The 20,942-nt window shown below is 41.3% G+C and overlaps 3 protein-coding genes and 1 non-coding gene across 4 annotated transcripts in view; all 4 read left to right on the top strand.

Annotated features, from left to right (window-relative positions):
* Window positions 1-9,909, top strand: part of pik3c2a (phosphatidylinositol-4-phosphate 3-kinase, catalytic subunit type 2 alpha) — a 38,109-nt gene extending 28,200 nt beyond the window's left edge. The window contains exons 19-33 of the mRNA XM_054775696.1: window positions 11-191; window positions 312-416; window positions 1,441-1,533; window positions 1,726-1,855; window positions 1,943-2,079; window positions 2,993-3,162; window positions 3,232-3,388; window positions 4,795-4,904; window positions 5,238-5,445; window positions 5,528-5,652; window positions 6,271-6,388; window positions 6,499-6,580; window positions 6,703-6,809; window positions 6,888-7,013; window positions 8,452-9,909. Coding sequence (XP_054631671.1) covers window positions 11-191; window positions 312-416; window positions 1,441-1,533; window positions 1,726-1,855; window positions 1,943-2,079; window positions 2,993-3,162; window positions 3,232-3,388; window positions 4,795-4,904; window positions 5,238-5,445; window positions 5,528-5,652; window positions 6,271-6,388; window positions 6,499-6,580; window positions 6,703-6,809; window positions 6,888-7,013; window positions 8,452-8,634 — 2,032 coding nt within the window. The 3' untranslated portion in view covers window positions 8,635-9,909. The remainder of the gene's footprint in view (window positions 1-10; window positions 192-311; window positions 417-1,440; window positions 1,534-1,725; window positions 1,856-1,942; window positions 2,080-2,992; window positions 3,163-3,231; window positions 3,389-4,794; window positions 4,905-5,237; window positions 5,446-5,527; window positions 5,653-6,270; window positions 6,389-6,498; window positions 6,581-6,702; window positions 6,810-6,887; window positions 7,014-8,451) is intronic.
* A 1,438-nt stretch (window positions 9,910-11,347) lies between these two features.
* On the top strand, window positions 11,348-14,271 carry rps13 (ribosomal protein S13). Its single transcript, XM_054777006.1, has 6 exons — window positions 11,348-11,431; window positions 11,870-11,918; window positions 11,995-12,073; window positions 13,536-13,705; window positions 13,793-13,893; window positions 14,199-14,271. Exons 1-6 carry the CDS (start codon window positions 11,409-11,411, stop codon window positions 14,230-14,232), a joined length of 456 nt encoding a protein of 151 aa, XP_054632981.1. The 5' UTR covers window positions 11,348-11,408; the 3' UTR covers window positions 14,233-14,271.
* LOC129182042 (small nucleolar RNA SNORA19) lies at window positions 14,001-14,128 on the top strand. Its single transcript, XR_008570569.1, has one exon. It is a non-coding gene; the product is annotated as a small nucleolar RNA SNORA19 (small nucleolar RNA).
* Window positions 14,272-14,537: 266 nt separating the features above from the next.
* On the top strand, window positions 14,538-19,868 carry ppp1r15b (protein phosphatase 1, regulatory subunit 15B). The gene is made up of 3 exons (XM_054777000.1): window positions 14,538-15,264; window positions 17,250-18,277; window positions 19,133-19,868. Exons 1-3 carry the CDS (start codon window positions 15,096-15,098, stop codon window positions 19,349-19,351), a joined length of 1,416 nt encoding a protein of 471 aa, XP_054632975.1. The 5' UTR covers window positions 14,538-15,095; the 3' UTR covers window positions 19,352-19,868.
* The last annotated feature ends 1,074 nt before the right edge of the window (window positions 19,869-20,942 follow it).

The raw sequence follows: 20,942 nt of genomic DNA, 5'->3' as shown, positions 1-20,942 counted from the left end.
ATGTTTGCAGGCTGCTCAAAGACGCCGTGCAGGATGCCGTGTCGGGGCGGCGATACGAGCGCGTGCTGGGCGCCCTGTTGTGCCTGTGCGGGGCCAAACTGAGGGCCGAGCTGGAGAAACAAACTCAGCTGGTCACACTGCTCGGGGCCGTGGCCGAAAGGGTGAGACAGGCTGGAGGGTCCACGAGACAGGTCAGTGTGCGTCGGCAGGCGTTTGCACTGTTTTTCAATGTACCGTTGCCCTTGAACATATTCCGGTGACTTAGTTCTACATTCTGAATACTTTATATGCATATAATTGTGTGTGTTCAGGTGGCTCTTCAAGAAGGCCTTGAAAGTGTTCAGAACTTTTTCCAGAAGAATAGCTGTCGACTGCCCCTATTCCCCAGTTTGGTGGCCAAAGAGCTGAACATGAAGGTAAAACATGCAAATACACACAGTGAAGATTAGCTTATCTGTTGACATGCCTTATTTAGAGCAGTGTCCAAACTTCTGCCTAGGAAGCTCATTTTCAAATTTTATTTTCTAAACACAATACTAAACACGGCCTCACATCAGAACAATTCCATACTATTTGCTCTGTCAGCTGTAGCACAAATCTGAGTTATTTAAATACATAGCATTTTCTGACCTACATTGCCAGCATGTCATGAAAGCCCACCGTGCATGTTTTTAGTCGTTAAGTTTTTGGGGAATTTAGGTGTTTTTCTGAAAACGTGGAGAGGGAGTGGCAAGAGCAGTGCGGGAGTACGTCGACGCACGTCACTCGCACGGTTGAGCAAGGTGTAAGCACAAGGCCCTCACGCCACGCCTGGCCGTGAACGGTTGCATGAATCGTACATTGCGTATGTGGCGAGTTGTACGTGCTTGCAATGTGCTTGCAACTTACAATCTCCGTGCGATTGCCACTTTATCGTATGCTGCTCACGTACGGTGTCACTCGCATGTTGTAAGTGTGTGCAAGTGCGATGAAGGTGAGTTTTTCCGCCCGATGGACGACCTTCTGAGGTCACTGCTGCTGCTGCCTCAAGATGCCTCCCATTCCATTGCAGAGACTCCGGGTTCTGATGCTGCAAGAGCTCATTGGACAGTTGAACTGGGGAAGTGCTGAGTAAGCGCGGACGGTGCACTTATCACGTATGTGCTCACAGAGTCAGTGCATTGTGCGCTCATTGGTCACCTGCACTGGGGGTGAATCCGTAGCCCGAAAGTTCGGCTTGCACTAAAAGTGCTACGGCTTGTCTGCGCGCTCCTAAATCTGTGCTGAGGCGGTACTTGCTATGTACGGATCCCCAAATTTTGCTCATGTTTTTGCAAGCAGACAGCACGCACTTGCAAGTACGGCGGGTTGGGACCGGGGCTTTAAGTCAGCAAAAGCTACAGAATATCAAAGTGCGGCAAAACTGATTTAGAGGAAGTAAGATTGTGTTTGTGTGGGCAGGCCTGCTCCTTCTTCAACTCCAACGCTGTTCCTCTCAAACTTGCTCTGGTCAATGCTGAACCACTGGGAGAGGAGATCAATGTTATGTTCAAGGTGCACACACACACACACACAAACATACACATATTTGAAGCACATAAAGGATGTTGAAATGGCTCATAATGCTTATTGTTGTTTATCATCATCATAACTTTCATGCCCACTATCTGAACATTGCTCCCCCTGCTGGCCTAAAGTTGAATACCCAATGTAATTTGCCTCCTTGTTTGACTACCATTGTGTCAGGTGGGAGAAGATCTGAGGCAGGACATGTTGGCTCTGCAGATGATCCGCATCATGGACCGCATCTGGCTGCAAGAGGGGCTGGACCTTCGCATTGTTAACTTCAAATGCATCTCCACGGGCAAGGACAAAGGTAGCAAACACTTCCTAAATGCATTTGGAGACAAGGAAAGGACCTTCCAGTGTGTTTGACTGCTCGCCTCGTTTTGTGTTGCCACAGGCATGGTGGAGCTGGTGCCGTCCTCCGACACCCTGAGGAAGATCCAGGTGGAGTACGGCGTCACCGGCTCCTTCAAAGACAAACCACTGGCTGAGTGGCTCCGCAAGTACAACCCTGCTGAGGACGAGTACGAGAAGGTGCGCTCACTTTTTTTTTTCGGTTTGTGTTACTTCATTTTATAATTGTATGCCATCAAGATACTGAGTAATAATTGTATCTGGTTATTACAGCGTTGCTTAATCATTTGGAGTCCTGGGTAGGATTTAGCCGTTTTAATTACTTAAGTACTGTTAAGCTTTATATTTCACCTTAAAAACTGTTTATCTTTCTTTGCTTGGTTTCCCTTTTTCAGTCCTGTCTCACATGTGTAACTGTACAGTTATTTGTTTCATTACCACATTAGGCCTAAAATCCAAGTAGGGGAATTTTTTGTGTGTGTAAAAATGTTAAACGTTTAACGAACCTTTCTTATAACTTAGAATGCAACATTTTTGTCCATTTTAAGAAAGCTGAATATAACTTAATTCAAGTGTCAGGTCTGTAAAGGAATTTTGAAGCCATGAAGAGCGTCTCTGCGTCAGTTGGCCACTTGATGGCAGTATCGGCTTACACTCCCCATTTCCCTCTGCACCCAAATGACTGTTCATGTTTTGATTGATTGACAGTTGTATGGGAAGGTGGTGTCATGCTTCAGTGCCTGTTTACTTTCACTTTCAAAACAGTGCTTCCTATACCAAAAGAGCACACCAATGACAAAATCATGATAAATATTATTGATCATAAATTTGCAATCTTATGCAGCTAGAGGTCTGCACTTTTGCTGCAAGTTAAAAAGGGGCGTCTGTCACTTATTATGCTGTGCCTGCATAGACCATGGATGTGAGGCCGTGGACTCCTGAGTGTCAGTGACTAACAATGCCAAATAGGGTACATACACATTAACAATTGGAGGTTGCCTATTGGGATACAGTACATTGTGCTTGTCCAGTTATCGCATGTCATCAAGCTTTGTGGTGAACCTAATGTTGTATACTCCCTTCCTCTCTGCAGGCATCCGAGAACTTCATCTACTCGTGTGCGGGCTGCTGTGTGGCGACTTATGTGCTGGGCATCTGCGACCGCCACAACGACAACATCATGCTGCGCTCCACGGGACACATGTTCCACATTGACTTTGGCAAGTTTTTGGGCCACGCCCAGATGTTTGGCAGCTTCAAAAGGTGAACATCAAGACTGATTTCGAAAGATCGCTTATTTTGCGGTATTGACACCTTTTGCTTCCTGTCAAGGGACCGGGCGCCGTTTGTGCTGACCTCCGACATGGCGTACGTCATTAACGGCGGCGAGCGTCCAACCAGTCGCTTTCAACTGTTTGTCGACTTGTGCTGCCAGGCCTACAACCTTATTCGCAAACACTCTGGACTGTTCCTCAACCTGCTGTCACTGGTGACCACACGCACACACACACACACACACACACACACACACACACAGAAGAACAATACTCTTACTGGCCAAAACATTAGGTACATCTGCAACATCACATTGGTAAATGCATACCTCTCACGGTGTCAATTTAAGAAAATAATAATAATAAAAAAAAATTAAGATAAAGTAAAAAAAAAAAAAAAAGCATTCTTTTATTGGATTGCATTAGATTGTGAAGGTGTACCTAATGTTGTGGTTCTATATACGCATATCCTTGACGCTTGCACAAAAAGTTCTACTTTCTGTTCTACTGACTTGGCATTTTTAGCACTTCTCATGGCCTGCTGTTACATTTTTAGTGCCTCTTCATCTAACCTGGCTCAGCTATTTTGTAAATAAGCAGTGGCTGTGTCTAACTAATAAATCAACACCCCTCCTGTGAGAAGCCCTGAAAAATGTATTTCTAGAACGCATACTGTGGAATGTTGCTGCTCATTTTACTTAATGAGGAGAAAAGACATTGATATACTGTAAGTGGAGTTTCGGTGTAAGTCGGCACTTATGCCTAAATGATACCTAAATGAACACCTAAGTCATTCACACTATCCTCAGAACACATGAAAGACAATAAAAATCCATTCACAAAAAGATTAAATGCAATAATTAAGTGAAAGAGTAATTTCAAAAAGAGAACATTTCCTTACCTTTATCCCTGTTAGTAGCGTGTACATTGGAAGGGGCATTGCAAGTGAGGGAGAGAGAGGCTTATTGGGAGCAGGAAGTCTCCATAATGAGAGATCACTAGTCATCACGGTCCATTTCATAGGAGCAGATCCTCGTTCTCCTTCATGATGGTCGTGACATTTGAGCGGCTTGGACCTGCCAGCTGTCAGCCAATGTTGATCAGCGTTTCTCCACTTTCTGAGCATTTTTATCCATCCATCCATTCATTTTCTATGCCGCTTATCCTAGCCAGGGTCACAGGGGTATGTGGAAGCCTATCTCAGCTGAGCATTTGACGATATCTAATTTAGTTACAATTTTCACTTTTTTTTGATGCACTACAATCACAAGTGACATAACGAATGGAAAAAAAGTTAACTAAAAGGAACAAAAGTGACCTTCATCGTGTGGTGACATGTGACTGCTTAGTCTTCGACCACACACACTTGACTTGTTCTCTGTTTTTGTAAAGTATTAATATTAATTATATTAATAATGATTCCATTATTAAGTATAATAAGTAACTATAAATGTAATAATATAATTCCTAATAAATAATTTTAATTATGAATTCAATGAATAAAATAAATATATGGGGGTGCATCGTAATGCAATAACCGCTATGATGTGATATGCAAAAGCCAAACACACTCCAGTATTGTCATGCATTGGTCTCGTGCCGTGTTGTTTGTGTGTGCTAGATGATGTCGTCAGGCCTTCCAGAGCTGACTGGCTCTCAGGATTTGAAGTATGTTTATGACGCTCTGCAGCCCCACAACTCCGACGCGGAGGCCACCATCTTCTTCACCAGGTACGTCACCCCACACCATCAAAAATACTTTTGCTTTAATCCCATGAAGTTTTACTCAACACCAACACATTCAGTGACGTGTTTACCCCCCCACTTCTAAACATACAACATTGTTTTGGGCACTGTTGGATGTTATAAATCGAATATCCACCAGGTGGGGACAAATCCTCAGAAAACAGCTTCTGTTCCCAATGTCAGTTAACACTGAGGCAAAACTGTTGACAGGATGGTGGTTTTGTGACATGGTTGCATTAAGTCTAACAGAAAACAGCATGTATGGCTTTTGTTTTGTGACACGATCATCCTTGCGTCACTTCCTGTCTGTTGCTGCAGGCTTATAGAGTCCAGTCTGGGCAGCGTGGCCACCAAGTTCAACTTCTTCATCCACAACCTGGCTCAGCTTCGCTTCTCAGGTCTGCCAGCCAACGATGAGCCCATTCTGTCCTTCTCGCCCAAGACGTACACCATGAAGCAGGAGGGCCGCATCGTCCACGCATCCATCTTCTCCTTTCAGAAGAGATACAGCCCTGACAAGCACTATGTGAGTTCCCACTGTGGTTTTGCTTGTGAAAAGATGTTCTTGTTAGATTGCAAGCTGCAACTTGGTGGTTCTCTGTGCTTAGACATACGTGGTGAGGCTGCTCAGGGACGGCCAGAATGAGCCACAGTTTGTTTTCCGCACTTTTGATGAGTTTCAGGAGCTTCACAACAAACTGACTATCCTGTTCCCCCTATGGAAGCTGCCCAGGTAGTCCTCCACAACCCTCATGCTTTTCATTTTGAATTCATATCACAGAGATAGACATTCAGCTAGAGCGCAGAGCTAAGCTCCAACCCGCATCCCACATTTATAAAAAGATCATCTAAAAGCAAAACTCATCTGTTTTTTTATGCAGTACTACTGACTTTTATTTGATGACCAATTCAAATGTGGTTGAGCTCCAGGGTGTCCCTAAATGTCTGGACAATACACCAAAAAAAAAAGGTTTTAATTAATTACCAAATACTCTATAATGAATTCAATAATTGAATGATTATTTTTGTATTAATTAGAATTTTAAAAATTTTGAAATATTTGAAACAAATATTTTATATATCATTAATGCAAGTAAAATATGTACAAATTAAGTTCATTACTAAATAAAAAAAAAGTTATTTTGAAAAATTACAAAACAATATAAATAGAATTTTATATATACAAATAAGTTCAATTTAAAAGATAATTATTTATGTTATATACATTATATTAAAATGGTTTAAAAAAAAAAAAAAGGCTTTTGGGGAACCCTATCGATGAAAATAATGCCTATGCTCCCAACTAAACCCAATAACGTCACATGAGCCTTTTGGGTTGATTCCTCTTCAGTTTCCCAAATAAAATGGTGCTGGGTCGCACCCACATCAAGGAGGTGGCCGCCAAGAGGAAACTGGAGCTGAGCAACTACATCCACAACCTGATGAGGAGCTCCTCTGAGGTCACTCAGGTACACCCACACCCACAAGCACACAAACACACACACACACCAGTGTCAGTAAATGAAATAAACTGTTGTTTATTTATTTGTCATCCTCTAATGCTCTTCTTCTCTTTCAGTGTGACCTGATCTACACCTTCTTCCATCCAGTGGCGCGGGATGACAAGACAGAAGGCTTGGAGGCAGCCCCAAAAGCTCCTGGTAAGCACATGTTCTTCTCCACGTGGTGCTCATAAAGATGGCAGTCCGGTGTGGGAGTTTTTGGTTCTCTGTTATTATGTACTGAATCCCAAGATAACAAAGAAGGTGTTGGGCTGTTGCAGAGCCCCCGCTGAGTCCCACGTCAGGCCGTGTAGAAGGCGAGGTCAAACTGTCCATCTCGTACAGGAACAGCACGCTCTTCATCATGGTCATGCACATCAGAGACCTGGTAAACACACGCCACTGGCACGTCATTCTCGCACACGTTCCCTTCCCCTCTCTCCCTCACTACTTCACAACATTTCAGGTGTCTGAAGAAGGAACGGATCCCAACCCGTACGTGAAAACGTACCTGCTCCCGGATCCACACAAGTCCTCCAAACGGAAGACCAAGATCTCCAGGAAGACCAGGAACCCAACTTTCAACGAGATGGTGAGAGAACTTCACCCGCAGCTACTCGAATACCTCTGCCAACTTAAAGATTTGTGGATGGTTTTTTTTCATTGGATTTGGAAGACGTCCTTTAATGAATTAAGATTCTCCGTTCAAATGACAAATTGCAACATGAGTTGATTAGATTGAAGATTAGCTCAAATTCAATAAAACTTTATTGATCCTTTGGGCGTGTACCCTCAGGGAAAATGAAGGTTCCAGTAGCAGCAACGCTGTATGCGGTGTACAGGACAGTAATAACAGAGCATGTAGAGTGAAAATAGAATACCTGAGTCAAACAACTTCAAGTCCCGGTCTACTTTGTTGTTGTTGTTGTTGTTAAAAAAAAAAAAAAAAGAGCCTGTTTAAGTTGATTGACAGCTCTTCCGTAAAGGAGTAATTTCTTTGAAAATTATTCCATTTATGTTGACGTTTAGTATTGTTGACTTTATCTTTATTATTAAAAAAATATAGATACATTCAAGAAAATATTAAAACATTACAAAAATTAATTTATATCTAATAAATTAATATAAAAATATATATGAAAGAATTAATTTTTAAAAAATACAAAATTAAACCATAATTTTCATTTGTGCGCATCATCCCAGGCGTAGTGGCCATGACAGGTTTTTTTGTTTTTGTTTTTGTCATGTTTTAATCACGCGAGACCTTGTGACACCCCTATTTAATGCCAAGGGGAAAGTTTAACTATTATGATAAAGCAGTCTCCCAAGTGCAAAAATACCAATGATAAAGCCTCATTTCCGGGGGGAATCCCCACTCTGTGTGTGCCGTGCAGGGATTGGATGGAATCGTCCAGATGAAACACTCTTGATGGACAAAAAAAATCCTCAAATATTGGTTATGATTCACACAAAGCAATGAGCAACTTCATGCTCTGTCTGCTCTGATTCCTTGCACCGTGAGGCGTTCAGGCACACTCATAATTGTGAGTGTTAGGTGCTAATTGTTTTTATTTTTATTCACGTACCCCCTATGACAATTGGTGTACCCCTGAGGGTACACGTACCACCGCTTTGGTGGTACGCGGCCAACCCAGCTCGCCAACTCGTCTTCTCTCTTGAAAACGCCACCGCCCCCTATAGCCCAAACCGCAAATCACAGCTCAGAACTATACAAAATACTCCGGTAACATAAGAATCAAAATAAAAAATATGCACAAATGAAGGAAAATGATGATAATTTGCCATAGGTTAAAAATCATTGTCACCTATTCTTCTTATGTCTCTGGACAAAGTATGTTGTAAGCTGCTGTACATGTTGAATTGTACTAGGATTGACATTACAAACAGCAAAAATATGCTCAAAATAGATGCCAGTAAGGCAATAGAAACCATGTTATAAATATTGCTAATAACTTGTGTTAGCTTTGTGAATGCCAACTTATTAATGACACCCTCTTCTTGCTCCTCAGCTGGTGTATAGCGGCTACAGCAAGGAGACGCTGGGCCTTCGCGAGCTGCAGCTCAGCGTGCTCAGCGCTGAGTCCCTGCGTGAGAACTACTTCCTGGGCGGCATCACACTGCGCCTCAAAGACTTTGACCTCGGCAAGGAGACGGTCAAGTGGTACAAGCTGACCACCGTGCCCTACTTCTAAACGATTTTAGAGATGACGCCTACCTGAAGTCATCAAAAAAAGACCGGGAACGGGCTCTTCTTTCACTCATGCAGATTGTTTCTGTGACAAACAATCCAATCTCCTCCTAAAGGTTAACAAAGAAGCTGTAATGTTTTGTACATTTTGATATTAGAGGACCAAAACTGCTCACTTACAGAAGAGTAAATATACAGTAAATAAATATATATAGAGAGATAGATAAGACATGTTTATTTTTTAAGAACTAGAACAAATGGTGGTTACATTTTTTTTTACATTTTCCTTGTTTACTTTCAGTTTGCTGCTTTTACTGCAGACACTTCTGGGTCGTTGTAGGACACATCAGATTCCAGTCAGCAACTAAAGGATTCCCTCACAAATGTGCCAAACGTGGTGATTATTTGTGTGGCAAAACCAACCTGCCTTACTGCCTCACAATAGCCCCTTTCCCACCACCCTTTCCAGGAACTCTTATTACCATGAGTTTATTTACTGGGTAAAATAATTCCTGGTAATTTGTGTGGTTTGCATATGCACCACACCTGAAAGTTGCGGACAATTTGGTATTTGGAAATCAGGCCCCTCAAAAGTGCCGGGAATTCTGAAAAGACCCACCCCTCGACTAGGTACTTTTCCAGTGAATGTTTGAGATTGGAGAAAAGTTGTGGGTTTTTTTTGTTTTGTTTTTTTAATCTGGGTAAATTTGGTGGAAAGGCGACAAGGTAAATGAGAAAAGGGGTTAATCTTTTTTAACTTGGCCTTACTGCTAGAGATATTTTATTAACAATGTCACAAGAGAAATATATATATATATAAGTCCCTATGTTGTAACTACTTGCACACTACCAGGTATTAAAAGCCCGACAGCACACTGGGAGGGGGATTGTCTGCTGAAGAAATCGCATCTTTTCCAGCAATGGCAGAAATAGCGCTCGCTTAAAGTGCCTTCTGCTTCACGATGAATTTTCCGGGTGTCACAGATCAGCACTTTTAGCAAAAAACACTTTCACACACAAAAAGGGAACAAGATGAGCTTCTCTCCTCGCCGCTAACTCACAAAGTTGTTAATAAAGTGTGTTCTGCACACATCTACAAGACAATGGTGATTTATGCAAAAGTGACACTCACTTTGATGTTGCTCCACTCTTTTTGTGTGAGAGTTTGTATTAACACGGCCAGTTATTTATTCTTAATTGGTGACCAGTAACTCCAACGGATCAGTGTGTGTACTGTAATCCTTCTTTCCTAAAGCAAATTAAATGTTTTTGGAACAAATGTGAAGTGTCTCATTTGTTTTTCCTGCACATACATAGTAGCATGAATTGTTTGTGATGACATCAACTACAAGGGAATTACATGAAATTTGTGTCGCCGTTATATACTTTAGATCAGTGGTGTCAAACTCATTTTCATTGAGGGCCACATCGCAGTTACGGCTGCCCTCAGAGGGCCACTCGTAACTGTCAGTATATATGAATAGAAATATGAATATAACCTCATATTATTACAGTTTCCCATGCATTAGATTATTTTTTTTTACCAACAAATTGATGGATAACTTGATTCGAAATGAGAAGTGAAGTAAGAATGTCATGGTGACAAGCAGGCATTCAAGTATTTGTTTTTGAAAAATGCTTGTAATATTTTGCTGCATGATTAGATTATACTGACATTTAGAAGAACTGCATGCAGTACAATTTTGCTGTCAAAATAACAGATCAAATACATTTAGAAGGGCAGAGGTAAAGTGCATTATTGACATGCATTATTCCAAGGTTTTCGCGTGCCGCATAAAATGCCCGGCCTTGTGTTTGACACCTGTGCTTTAGATTATCTGCATAAATAAAATGTATGAATATTTTATAGTTTCCTGTAAAGTAAAATTGTTGACGTTATTGACTTGGTTAACATTTTTAATTCTGTCCTTTATTTTACAGTAATGCCACAACGATGATTTGGTTGGGTATTAAAAATGTCATCTACATTTATTGATCTGTGAACTATACAATATGTCCCACTGATATGTATTATAAATAGTAATAACACACTAGTACAATTTTCTGACAGGCTTATTGCAGAATAATTCCACATTAAAGGCAGAAAGAAGTCATCTGTGAAGCTAATCGTGGTAAAACAAATGTACTTTGTCTCAATTGGCGCACTTACACTTAAAAGTGCGTTCACACTGAAGCATATCTTTGCTGAGAAATACGGCAGAATGCAGTGCACTGCCAGTACCCGGATGTTGCACTCATAATACATTTTTCAAGTGTTTTAATTTCTTTATGCTTATCAAATAACTAAATATGCCAACAGAAAAGGGCACTTTTAATCCAATATGTCCACCAAATTTTAGGATGAGTAGCTTGAAACAGCAGGTGGTGGAAAATAGTGAAATATTTCAATCATTAGTTCCGAGAAGCGCACAACGATAGTAATTGATTTGGTACAGCACGACACTGTCAAAACTCACACACTCAGTATCTCAAACAGGTGATGCCTGTTTAAGTGGACTGTACTGACGGAAGTATTCAATTTGAGACACAGACGTGCTACTTAATATTATTGTGATTATTTACACATAATTGTACACAATAATACACCAATTAAATATAATTCAATATACTTAGCAGCACTATAGAAATTAACATAATTAAAAATCAATACGATGCTGGCTAGCGTCAAATGCGTCGTCTCAAAATGCGTCACTTCCGGCGCAAGCGCAAAGCACCATCTTGTGTCGCGTGTGCGGCCTCTCTTCCTCTACCGCCATCATGGGTCGTATGCACGCTCCCGGGTAAGCGTGGTTTTTAGCTTTTAAAGTCTCTTTTTTGTACACAGCTTGGTTCTCATGCCAGAGTTGACACTCTTAGCTGCTTACGAGTAGAAACTGGCCGACTCGAGCCTAGAAGCTTCGTCCCAAAAGCTCGAAAATCGTGAAAAAGACGCTGTGTTCTGTCCATTAGCTTCGTGTTAGCTAGCATTAGCCGACACTGCATCCATGCTCCATTTTAAAGAGTATAACTAATATATAATACGCAGACAGCACAAGTATAACCTATACATTATCTTTTTTGCTGTGGTATTTTATGGGAATGTGCCAAATATCACTTTTATGTGATCTGGACTTGCACAGCAACTATAAATGGCCACCGCAAGCAAGCAACCAACTACGATATTATTCAAGTTATTTTGTATTTACTTTAACAACAATGTGTTTACTTCCTCCCAACAGAAAGGGCTTGTCCCAGTCAGCTCTGCCTTACAGGCGCAGTGTGCCAACTGTGAGTAGACAAGATTCACCATGCGCCTATGCACATGTCAGTATGGTTAAAAATGTCAGTTATTTTCGTCTTCTAGTGGCTGAAGCTGACATCAGATGATGTCAAAGAGCAGATTTTCAAGCTGGCTAAAAAGGGTCTGACCCCATCTCAGATTGGTAAGTCAACATACGTGGAAATGTGTGCGTAGATTTTTTTAAAATGCTATAACATAACTATAAAACAGAATTTGTTCAGTGTAACCAGCTTATGCGCTGCCGTGGAGAAAAGCTTGACGAAAGCTGAATAGATGTTTTAGGTTATATCAAGCATTTTGTATTGTAATGATAGAGCTGTGAATAAATTCATATACAAGCCATTCTCTGTACCGCTTGTGCTCACTAAGGGGCGTGGGGGGTATGCTGGAGCCTATCCCCAGCTGACTTCAGGTGAGAGGCGGCACACGCATCAACCAGTGACCAGTAGGCCACAATGTGGCCAAAAGAAAAAATTATATACAGTTGTTCCATGTTAATTGGTTCCAGACCCAACTGTGATAGGTGAATTTTCGGATTCAATATTTTTTTTGTTGGAGCATAGAAAACCTGTTTGACCTTCAAAAAAGGTTTTAACATTATTAGAGCCTTGTTGACATGAAATAACACCCCTGTAGTCACCCTTATACCCGTATTTCTCAATATAGCAGACATGATGAAAGTTCTTTATTGTTGCCGTATCTCGAACATAATGTGGAACGATCGCATGGCATTAAAAACTTGATTGGCATACATGACAGCCAGTCTAACAAATCTGCCATACATAGGCATACACTCGGACAAGACTGCTAGCTTTGTTGACATCATATTGCGCACCGCTTGTACGCATGCTACGGGATCTCTGAAGTGACACGAGACGGCCGCTGCTTTAACCATGCTGTAGCAATCTACCGAGCTAACGACATTGTTAGCCTCCAATGTACTTATTCTAAATTTAATAGGTTTGTCTTAATGCAAGTAGTGTCTCATCAGTATGAGTAACATTACTGGTGCCTAGTAGTGACCAGAATACTACATTTTACTTGTTTCAATATTTTTATTTTTTTTACTAAACATGGTGAGCCATATTAAACTGAGCAGTGAGGGCAAACTACTTTACAATAGAATACATCACAATAGTGCAATTTGTATGTGTCCAAAAAGGAGTAGGAAGAATCAGAGCTTATTTAACCCTAACCCCCATCCGTTTCACATCAATTGCAGTACATTTGTTCACTACTTGTATTCCAAATGTACTCTTTGCCAGTTTTAAATACATAAGAAAATTATATGGTGATGTATGTGGTAAAATAGGAGTCAAGGTTGTAGTCACCTTAAATAGATTATATAACAGTCATTTGTTGAAATAAAATTCCCATTTTATCTTCTATGGTTATCACATTTTCCTTGTCATCACCACTGAGCTGAAGTCTGAATGTTTTCTGTGCATGACTTTAAAGGACATTGTTTCCTGAGATATTTAAATGTTGTTCCACGTTATTTGACGATACATGAAGAGTTGAATGTTTGCCTGCATCCAAGCAGTGTTAATGTCAGGACGTGTCCATTGTGTGGTGTTGCTAATGCTGTCTCCCACATTGTGCAGGTGTCATTCTGAGGGACTCGCACGGTGTTGCCCAGGTCCGTTTTGTCACTGGCAACAAGATCCTGAGGATCCTCAAGTCCAAGGGCCTGGCCCCTGACCTGCCTGAGGACCTGTACCACCTCATCAAGAAGGCCGTGGCTGTCAGGAAGCATCTGGAGAGAAACAGAAAGGTGCAGCCTCCACCACTTGAGTTTATTTCTGTTTAGAAGAGCAGGCTCACAGGCAGGAGTCCAAACCCTGTGCTTCTCCACTTATAGGACAAAGATGCTAAGTTCCGTCTGATTCTCATCGAGAGCCGAATCCACAGGCTGGCCCGTTACTACAAGACCAAGAGAGTTCTGGCCCCCAACTGGAAGTAGTACGTATCGGGTCTTAATATAGTATACAATTTTATTCCACTTTGCATTTAAGGATGAATGAAATGTTGTCTTAACATAGTTGTACTTTATTGTTAGTTTTTACAAATAGCACAATTCATTGTCCTGCTCTCCGTCTTGAGAGTTGTGATATTTCTTTTGTGCAACAACAAAATTGGAGGTAAATTAGCAGAGTGGCTCATTGGTGCCGCCTCTGCCAGTCCCCTTCACACAGGATTTATAAGTGCTTCATTGCAAAAGTTTAACTTTATTTCTATTCTAATTATTGTTTTTTTTCCATTCACAGCGAATCCTCTACAGCTTCTGCTCTGGTGGCATAAACTTTTTTTTTTTTCAAATAAATGAAACATTCAGTTGGAGGTTTTCTTGTATTTTGTGAAATCAATCTCTGGATTAATGTTTATAGTTGTGTTGTTTTAATCAATACTATGTTTGTAGATGTGTAGTTTTTTGTATTTGAAAAGAGCAGAGCCTTTTTCAGTTAAAGCATCTGAAACACAAACGTTGTACACAAGTCTGGATATTTACATCTTCATTGTTGAACTACACAAACATTCCAAATGTATTAACACTTACAAAAGTGATTTATGATTAATAACTTAGGTTGTTAGGTAGTTGCAAGGGTCAATACTGACTGGCACTTCAATTAAAAAAAAAAACTGTTTTGAATGGTAGAAGTATAAAATACCTTTTTACTTATTTTAACAATAGTCAAATGTAGAACATGACTTAACTTATCTGCAAAAGTACCTTTAAAAAAAACAAAATTGTATTAAGGGGCTCTATTTCTCTTTCCAATGCTCGGAGTTTTTCGGGCTTCTTCGGGAAATTACGTCAACTTTCCCTGCGTCACGATGACACAACAAAGCTTATGGGCGGTCAGAAAGCGTATGGAACCAATCAGAATTTACCGTGGCGTCATCGTGTCTACAAGAGTAGACGTCTCAACAAAGAGTCATTCTCGCGTAGAACAAGACAAGAAACAAACGACAACATGGAGCAAGCCTGATAGAGAACTTAGGGGAAAAATGGCACACATTCGCCAGAAAATGAAGCGACAGTTTAGTAGTGACATTCATCTGTCTTTGACGCGAAGCCTGTGGGTCTTCGACGAAGAATACCAGAATACGTGATAAGAGTTGTTGATGTCATAATCGTTCTTATCGTCACACCAGCGAGGAAAATGGCTACGCTAGCCACTCCACCGAGGACAACAACAACGACAACCACCACCATGGAGAGCTTCGGCTGCAGGGGAATGGCGATTCTGCCTTGGACCAAGCAGTTGTTGACCGTGTTGTGGGAACAGCTGTGGCTGCTGGTTCAGGTCATCTATTGCTCTTTCCTGTCAGGTAAAATCTCACTGAACTTTCGCTCTTTCATCACTTCTCACCGTCCACCTTTATGCTGCGTTTAGGGTCACCAGAGAAAGCCACTCTGTTTATTATATTCTGTTAATTTCACTTTACTGCTGGGTAACTAAATTTTATAAGACGTTGATTTAATTATTTTTTTAATTTCTCACATCAGTCAATCCATATCTCGGTAAGAGTTCATTCTCTTATCTTATTAGATGCTTTTCTCCTGGTGATTGTTGACTTCATCGGCTGTGTTGCGTTTATGGTAGCTAGGAGACATGCGTACCTCTGCACACAAAATCAATATGCTTATGCTATTGTAAGACACTATTACTCTTAATATTGAATATTTGTTGAAACATACTAACTGCTGCTAGAATTACTATTAGAATAGACTATTTACACACTTGTTACTGTTAAAGTAGGCTATTTTACTGCTAAAATAGACTATTGTAACATGATCATATGACTTTTTACTCACTCACTGCTGGCTGTGGTGCCTTTATGGGATTTACAAGACAAATAACTGAATATACAATTTCGCTAAATATTGATATGATGAACTAGCATATACACTGTAACCACAATAAAAACATAGAATATACAATAACTATAAGATAATAATAATGTAATATAATGTTGATTTGGCTGGAATGAATAAGTGCATGGCTCAGATCAAGGGTACCCAAGTGTTACATTTTGGATAAAATTTCAAACTCGTGGATAGACCTTGGTATCAACACAAACTTCAAACATTACAAAACACACACCCAACATACCAGAGCTCGAGACATCTTCCATTTCCCATAGCAACCCTCCGAAGTTCACTCATTCTTAAATGTAATGTACATAACTGTGGTTTTTTTGCCGCTGTGTGCACGTACATAACTAGGACACGAATGGCTACCTACGAGGGGTCAAAACAACGGCTGTCAAAACGAGTTACACTGCTCGATAAACACAAAATTTGTAACTCACCCGACGAAAAAAATCATTTCAAAGTGCATAAAGATCTTCTCCAATATATATAAAAATGAAAAAATCTTACCTTAGACTTGACAATGGTTGTTAAACTGCCGATTGCTCGTCGAATTCAATGATACTGCTTCTCCGACATAACGCTGACACAAAATGGCGGACACGACGACACATTCCCCTGCTGAACACGTATTTGGCGAATAACCGGCGGAAGGATACAAGTTTTGTTTGGCCCACGAAGGCACTTTTTATTTTCTAATACAATATTTACTAGCAATACGCAATTTACGCTGTGAGCTCGAAGTGTACGTACATAACTAGCGGGACACGAAATTTGGGTGTGTTAGACTTTTGTTCAAATCATCTTATTTTACTCTTTTATACACAAAAAATCATTTTAGTTTCAGAGTTGAGTAATTATTCCAGAAAATATATACCATTGTAGTCATCATGGGGTTTGTTTTTCCATGGAATTATGTTCTTCAAAATTTTCATAGGCAGGCGGACACAAAGGTAATGTATTTTTCACTAATGATTACACGACAGTTATTTTTTTTTTTACACTGAGAATATTTGAATAAAACACATTAGAAACCAATTTCAGACATCATTCTTTCATTCTAAGTAGAAATCATGACAAAATAATCAGAGAAAATATTTTTAATTTCACAACAAAAGTAGACATGCTTTACATGTAACATTTAAATGTCCAAATATAGACACTTTTTTACAACATAGCCGTGCTAGCGCAAAATAAAAACATGAACAGGCTTAATTTATGGTTTGGTAAGCTTCCTCACTCTATAAACGTCAGAGTGATAGGGATAGTACACATTGTTAGAACAACTATTTCAAATACTACTCAAGTGAAGTTGAAGACAGCAAAGGGTACCCTTGATCTGAGCCATGCATATAAAGTAACTTTGATTATTTTTAAATAAATGTCTATTTATATGGTATAAAAGTTAATTTTATTGTTGTTTTTTTTTCCTGTCTCCCAGTCTTCCAGATGTTTCGGTTTGAGGTCCATCTCCGAATAACAGACGAGATGGGTCAGCACATTCAGCACAGCCCCGGCGAGTCCTTCCTATTCTCCTCGCTGTTTGACGGTGACGCCGACGAGGACGGCAAGACCACGGCCGAGACGCTCCTGTCCAGCCTGGCCACGGACGACCTCTGCTGCGGCCTGGCGTCCGACGAGGGTGTCTACGTGGGCTTCCGCAGCGACTGGAACATATTTGTGTCCGGCGGTACGGCTTCCAACGAGGACAAGTTCTTCCCGGGTGCTTTTCCCAAGGAGGGCGTCTTCCACCAGGACACGTCGGAGGACGAGGGCGGTGAGGACGACATTGGGGACAGCAAAGAGAGCGAGGCACCGTGGGAGTCTTTGTCTACGGGTAACAACCACTACGAGCCCCTATTCGTCTCCGCGTGCCTGTCCTCAAACGTGACAAAAAGCTTGGACGAGCCGGGAGATGACGCGTCTGGAGGAAAAGCCGGCGAGGAGATGTCAGGCCTGAAGATGTGGGTCAGCCGCTCTGACAGTGACAGCAGCTGGTCCAGCTGGTCAAGCTCCGACGTGTCGGGCGGCGACCTGGAGGAGAGCGAGAGGCTGCTGGAGTTCTTTGCCAGTCCTGATGACCCTTACAACCCCATGTGCTTCACCGCATGCACCATCAGCAAAGCCCTGCCGCCGCCCGTCTCAGCGTCCTCACCCGCATCGAAGCCCGACAGCGAGGAAGGCGAGGGCAGCCCCGCCTCATCCGAGGATGAAGAAGAGCTAGGGAAGGCCCTCAACCGGAAAGACGACCCCTACCACCCTCTCAACTTTCAGGCCCCTCTGAGCAAACACAAGCCTGCAAACAGCACGCAGGCTCCGGGTGCTACGCCCATCATGACCCGTAACCACAGAAAGGTTCACCCAGGGGGGCGTGTCAGGCGGCACGATGACATCATGCGGGTGCCATGGAAACGACATACCCACAAACACCACTCAACTCCGGAGAAGCACAACAACACACAGAAAAAGGTACACACACACACGACTTGTGCTTGTCAACACTGTTGACCTCAGCGGCTATTTTTACAACTGTCTATGCTGGCAGCACGATGGATGAGTGGTTCACACTGCTGCTTCACACCAACAAAAGACAGGAAACGTTCACTTAAGACCACATTTCATCATAAATGCACTCAACTGCAGAGAGTACCATGTTTTATTTGGGTGTAAGGCCTTTAGTTTGTTGTACAAAGTTTTAATAACATCTTATTAAATCCTATGGACACTCATGAGTTGTTTCTAAAGCAGCTTTACTGTCAGCTTTACAGGTGCCGCGTCTGCTGTGTCAGTCCCAGCAGACCTCGTGCCTCCGCGTGTTTTATTTGACAGAAGGCGTTAATTAGAGCGGAGGAAATATTAGCTTCCTTGGTTAAGCGTCTTCATCGCTTCCAACAACAACAGTCACAAGGTGGATGTCAGTGTTGAGGGGCGGGCCTTGCATGCACACACACTGTAGTGTAGAGTGTGTTGATTTGTTAGTTAGCGACTATTTTGCCCAGTGAGGGCTGCATAAAGAAAAATGTTGATGTTTTTAATGTGGTAAACTAGGCTAAAACAATCCAATATAAGTTATTTTATATTTGAAGAAAAAACAGTCTGCTTGTCAGCTTTGAGTTATTAGCATCAACATTACAACTTTCTTCTTCATTACACCTTTTTGTTCTCTCTCTCTCTTTTTTTCACCCCCGCCCTTTTTTTGTGTAATTGTATAACTACAATGTGTCCAAATGAGATGTGGGCCCCCAGGCCGCACTTTGGACACCCCTGCTTTGTGTTAGCCTTGTCTTCAGTGTTGTTCACATTTGTTTGGTTGTGTGTTTGCAGGTGAGTTTCTCCCCGGTGGTGGAGGTGCACGTGATGCGCACGTGGTCGTTTGCCATGCAGGCGAATCGCAAAGGACCGTGGGAGGAAGCGGCGCGGGACCGTGAGCGCTTCCGCAGACGCATCGACGACACAGAGCGGGCCATCGGTCATTGCTTTAGCCCCGCCCACAGGGAAAGGCTGCGCGTGTATGCGGACGCCGCCTCCAGCGCCTTGCAATGATGAACGGTTTTACTTCCTGTTTGGACGGAGGAGGGCGTGCGATTGGTTGATTGGTTGCAATGCAACGGCGATTTGATTAGTGTAACTTCATACCACAACGGGTTTTTTTTCTTTGTCACGTGACTGCTGCACTGACTGACACTTTGTCTTCAAACCTCAACATTTTGCGTGCAATGCTGTTGTTATTTGCCTTACTTTTGGACCTACTTGTGCTTTTGTGTCGTGTTTTTAAACGATGAATGTAGCAGCTCAGCTAGATCAGAAGGAAAAGAAGAGCTTTACTGTTTGTTTTTTTTTAAGAACTACTTAAGGTCTGGTGCAATTCTTGTGTTTATTGTTGAGATATTATTCTTGATGCCTTCTCTATTTTCTAAACACAGCCCAAACACCATAGAAGCATTTTAGCACTGTGTGTAATGATAGTTTTTTATTAACATGATGACTGAAAACATTGTCTAATTAAAACAAATCATTCAACATTTGCGAGTTTTTTTTGTTTTTTTGTATAAATATAATAGTATAAACAGTATAAAGTTTCTTACGGCAATCTGTTGCAACCCTGGCTTATTATGTGATGTAAGTCTTCATCACCCAGTATTCATGGTGTAACGTGTGTGTGTGAACAGCCCATCAACAAGTCTTGGTGCCTATGACTGTTTGACACACACACCTTTCCCAGAAGACTATGCGTCTGGCTGCTGTAAGGCGGTGGTAAGTTAAAAACACAGAATGATGAAATTACCTCCCTAAAGGAAGAAATCAATTTGCAGAAGACTGCTGAGACCTCACCCACATGTGACGCAATTTGAGCTCCTGGTGGGTGGTCCAAACACATAGCTTGTTAATATTAATCAGCAAAGAGGCTCTGCAACAATATATAAATACAACAATACAATAGAATTATTCCCCTTTGTTTCATACCATAGTCTGTTCAAAATAAATCAAGAAAAGTAAATCAAAAACGATTGGCTCTCATTAACATCTTGTGGCCTTTTGCCTCAAAAGCCGTCCTGTGTCCAAAAACAATATATTTGCAAACAATATAAATATAAAATGTAGTTATGTTTATATTAGGGCTGTCAAATGATTATAATTTTTAATCATGGTTTTCAAATTAATCGTGATTGATCAGTATGTCTGAAATATGCCCCTTTTTACTGTATTTTATTGAAAGAAAGATAAATGACAGAGCAGGATTATATATAATTCGGTAACTGAAATTTTAAGAGAAGAGATGGCACACGTCTGAAAATCTATTTACCTAACACAGTTTTTTTTAATAGCAGAATATTTGAATCAGACTTTAACTGTGTTAAGGGCAATGAGGAGTTGCGATCGAAGACACACGTCATTTAAGATGGAGTCACATGTTTGAGTGAATTTTTGGGATTTCCGAGCATACTTTAAATGCAGCAACTTGTACTTCCGCATTATGAGTTAAAAGGTGGTTGATAAGAATATTAACTTAATTTTTTCCTTTTCATGTCTGTTTATTTACATCACACGTAAATGCACAATAAAGACGGTTATGTGATATTCGGACTGTCACTGAATGCATCTCGCGGTCTGTCTAGTGACAACACTGATCTGT

Source organism: Dunckerocampus dactyliophorus, chromosome 5, assembly GCF_027744805.1.
Source record: "Dunckerocampus dactyliophorus isolate RoL2022-P2 chromosome 5, RoL_Ddac_1.1, whole genome shotgun sequence".
In the NCBI taxonomy this organism is placed as follows: domain Eukaryota; kingdom Metazoa; phylum Chordata; class Actinopteri; order Syngnathiformes; family Syngnathidae; genus Dunckerocampus; species Dunckerocampus dactyliophorus.
The sequence above is the reverse complement of the archived record's forward strand: the minus strand, read 5'-3'. Positions and strand labels throughout refer to the sequence as shown.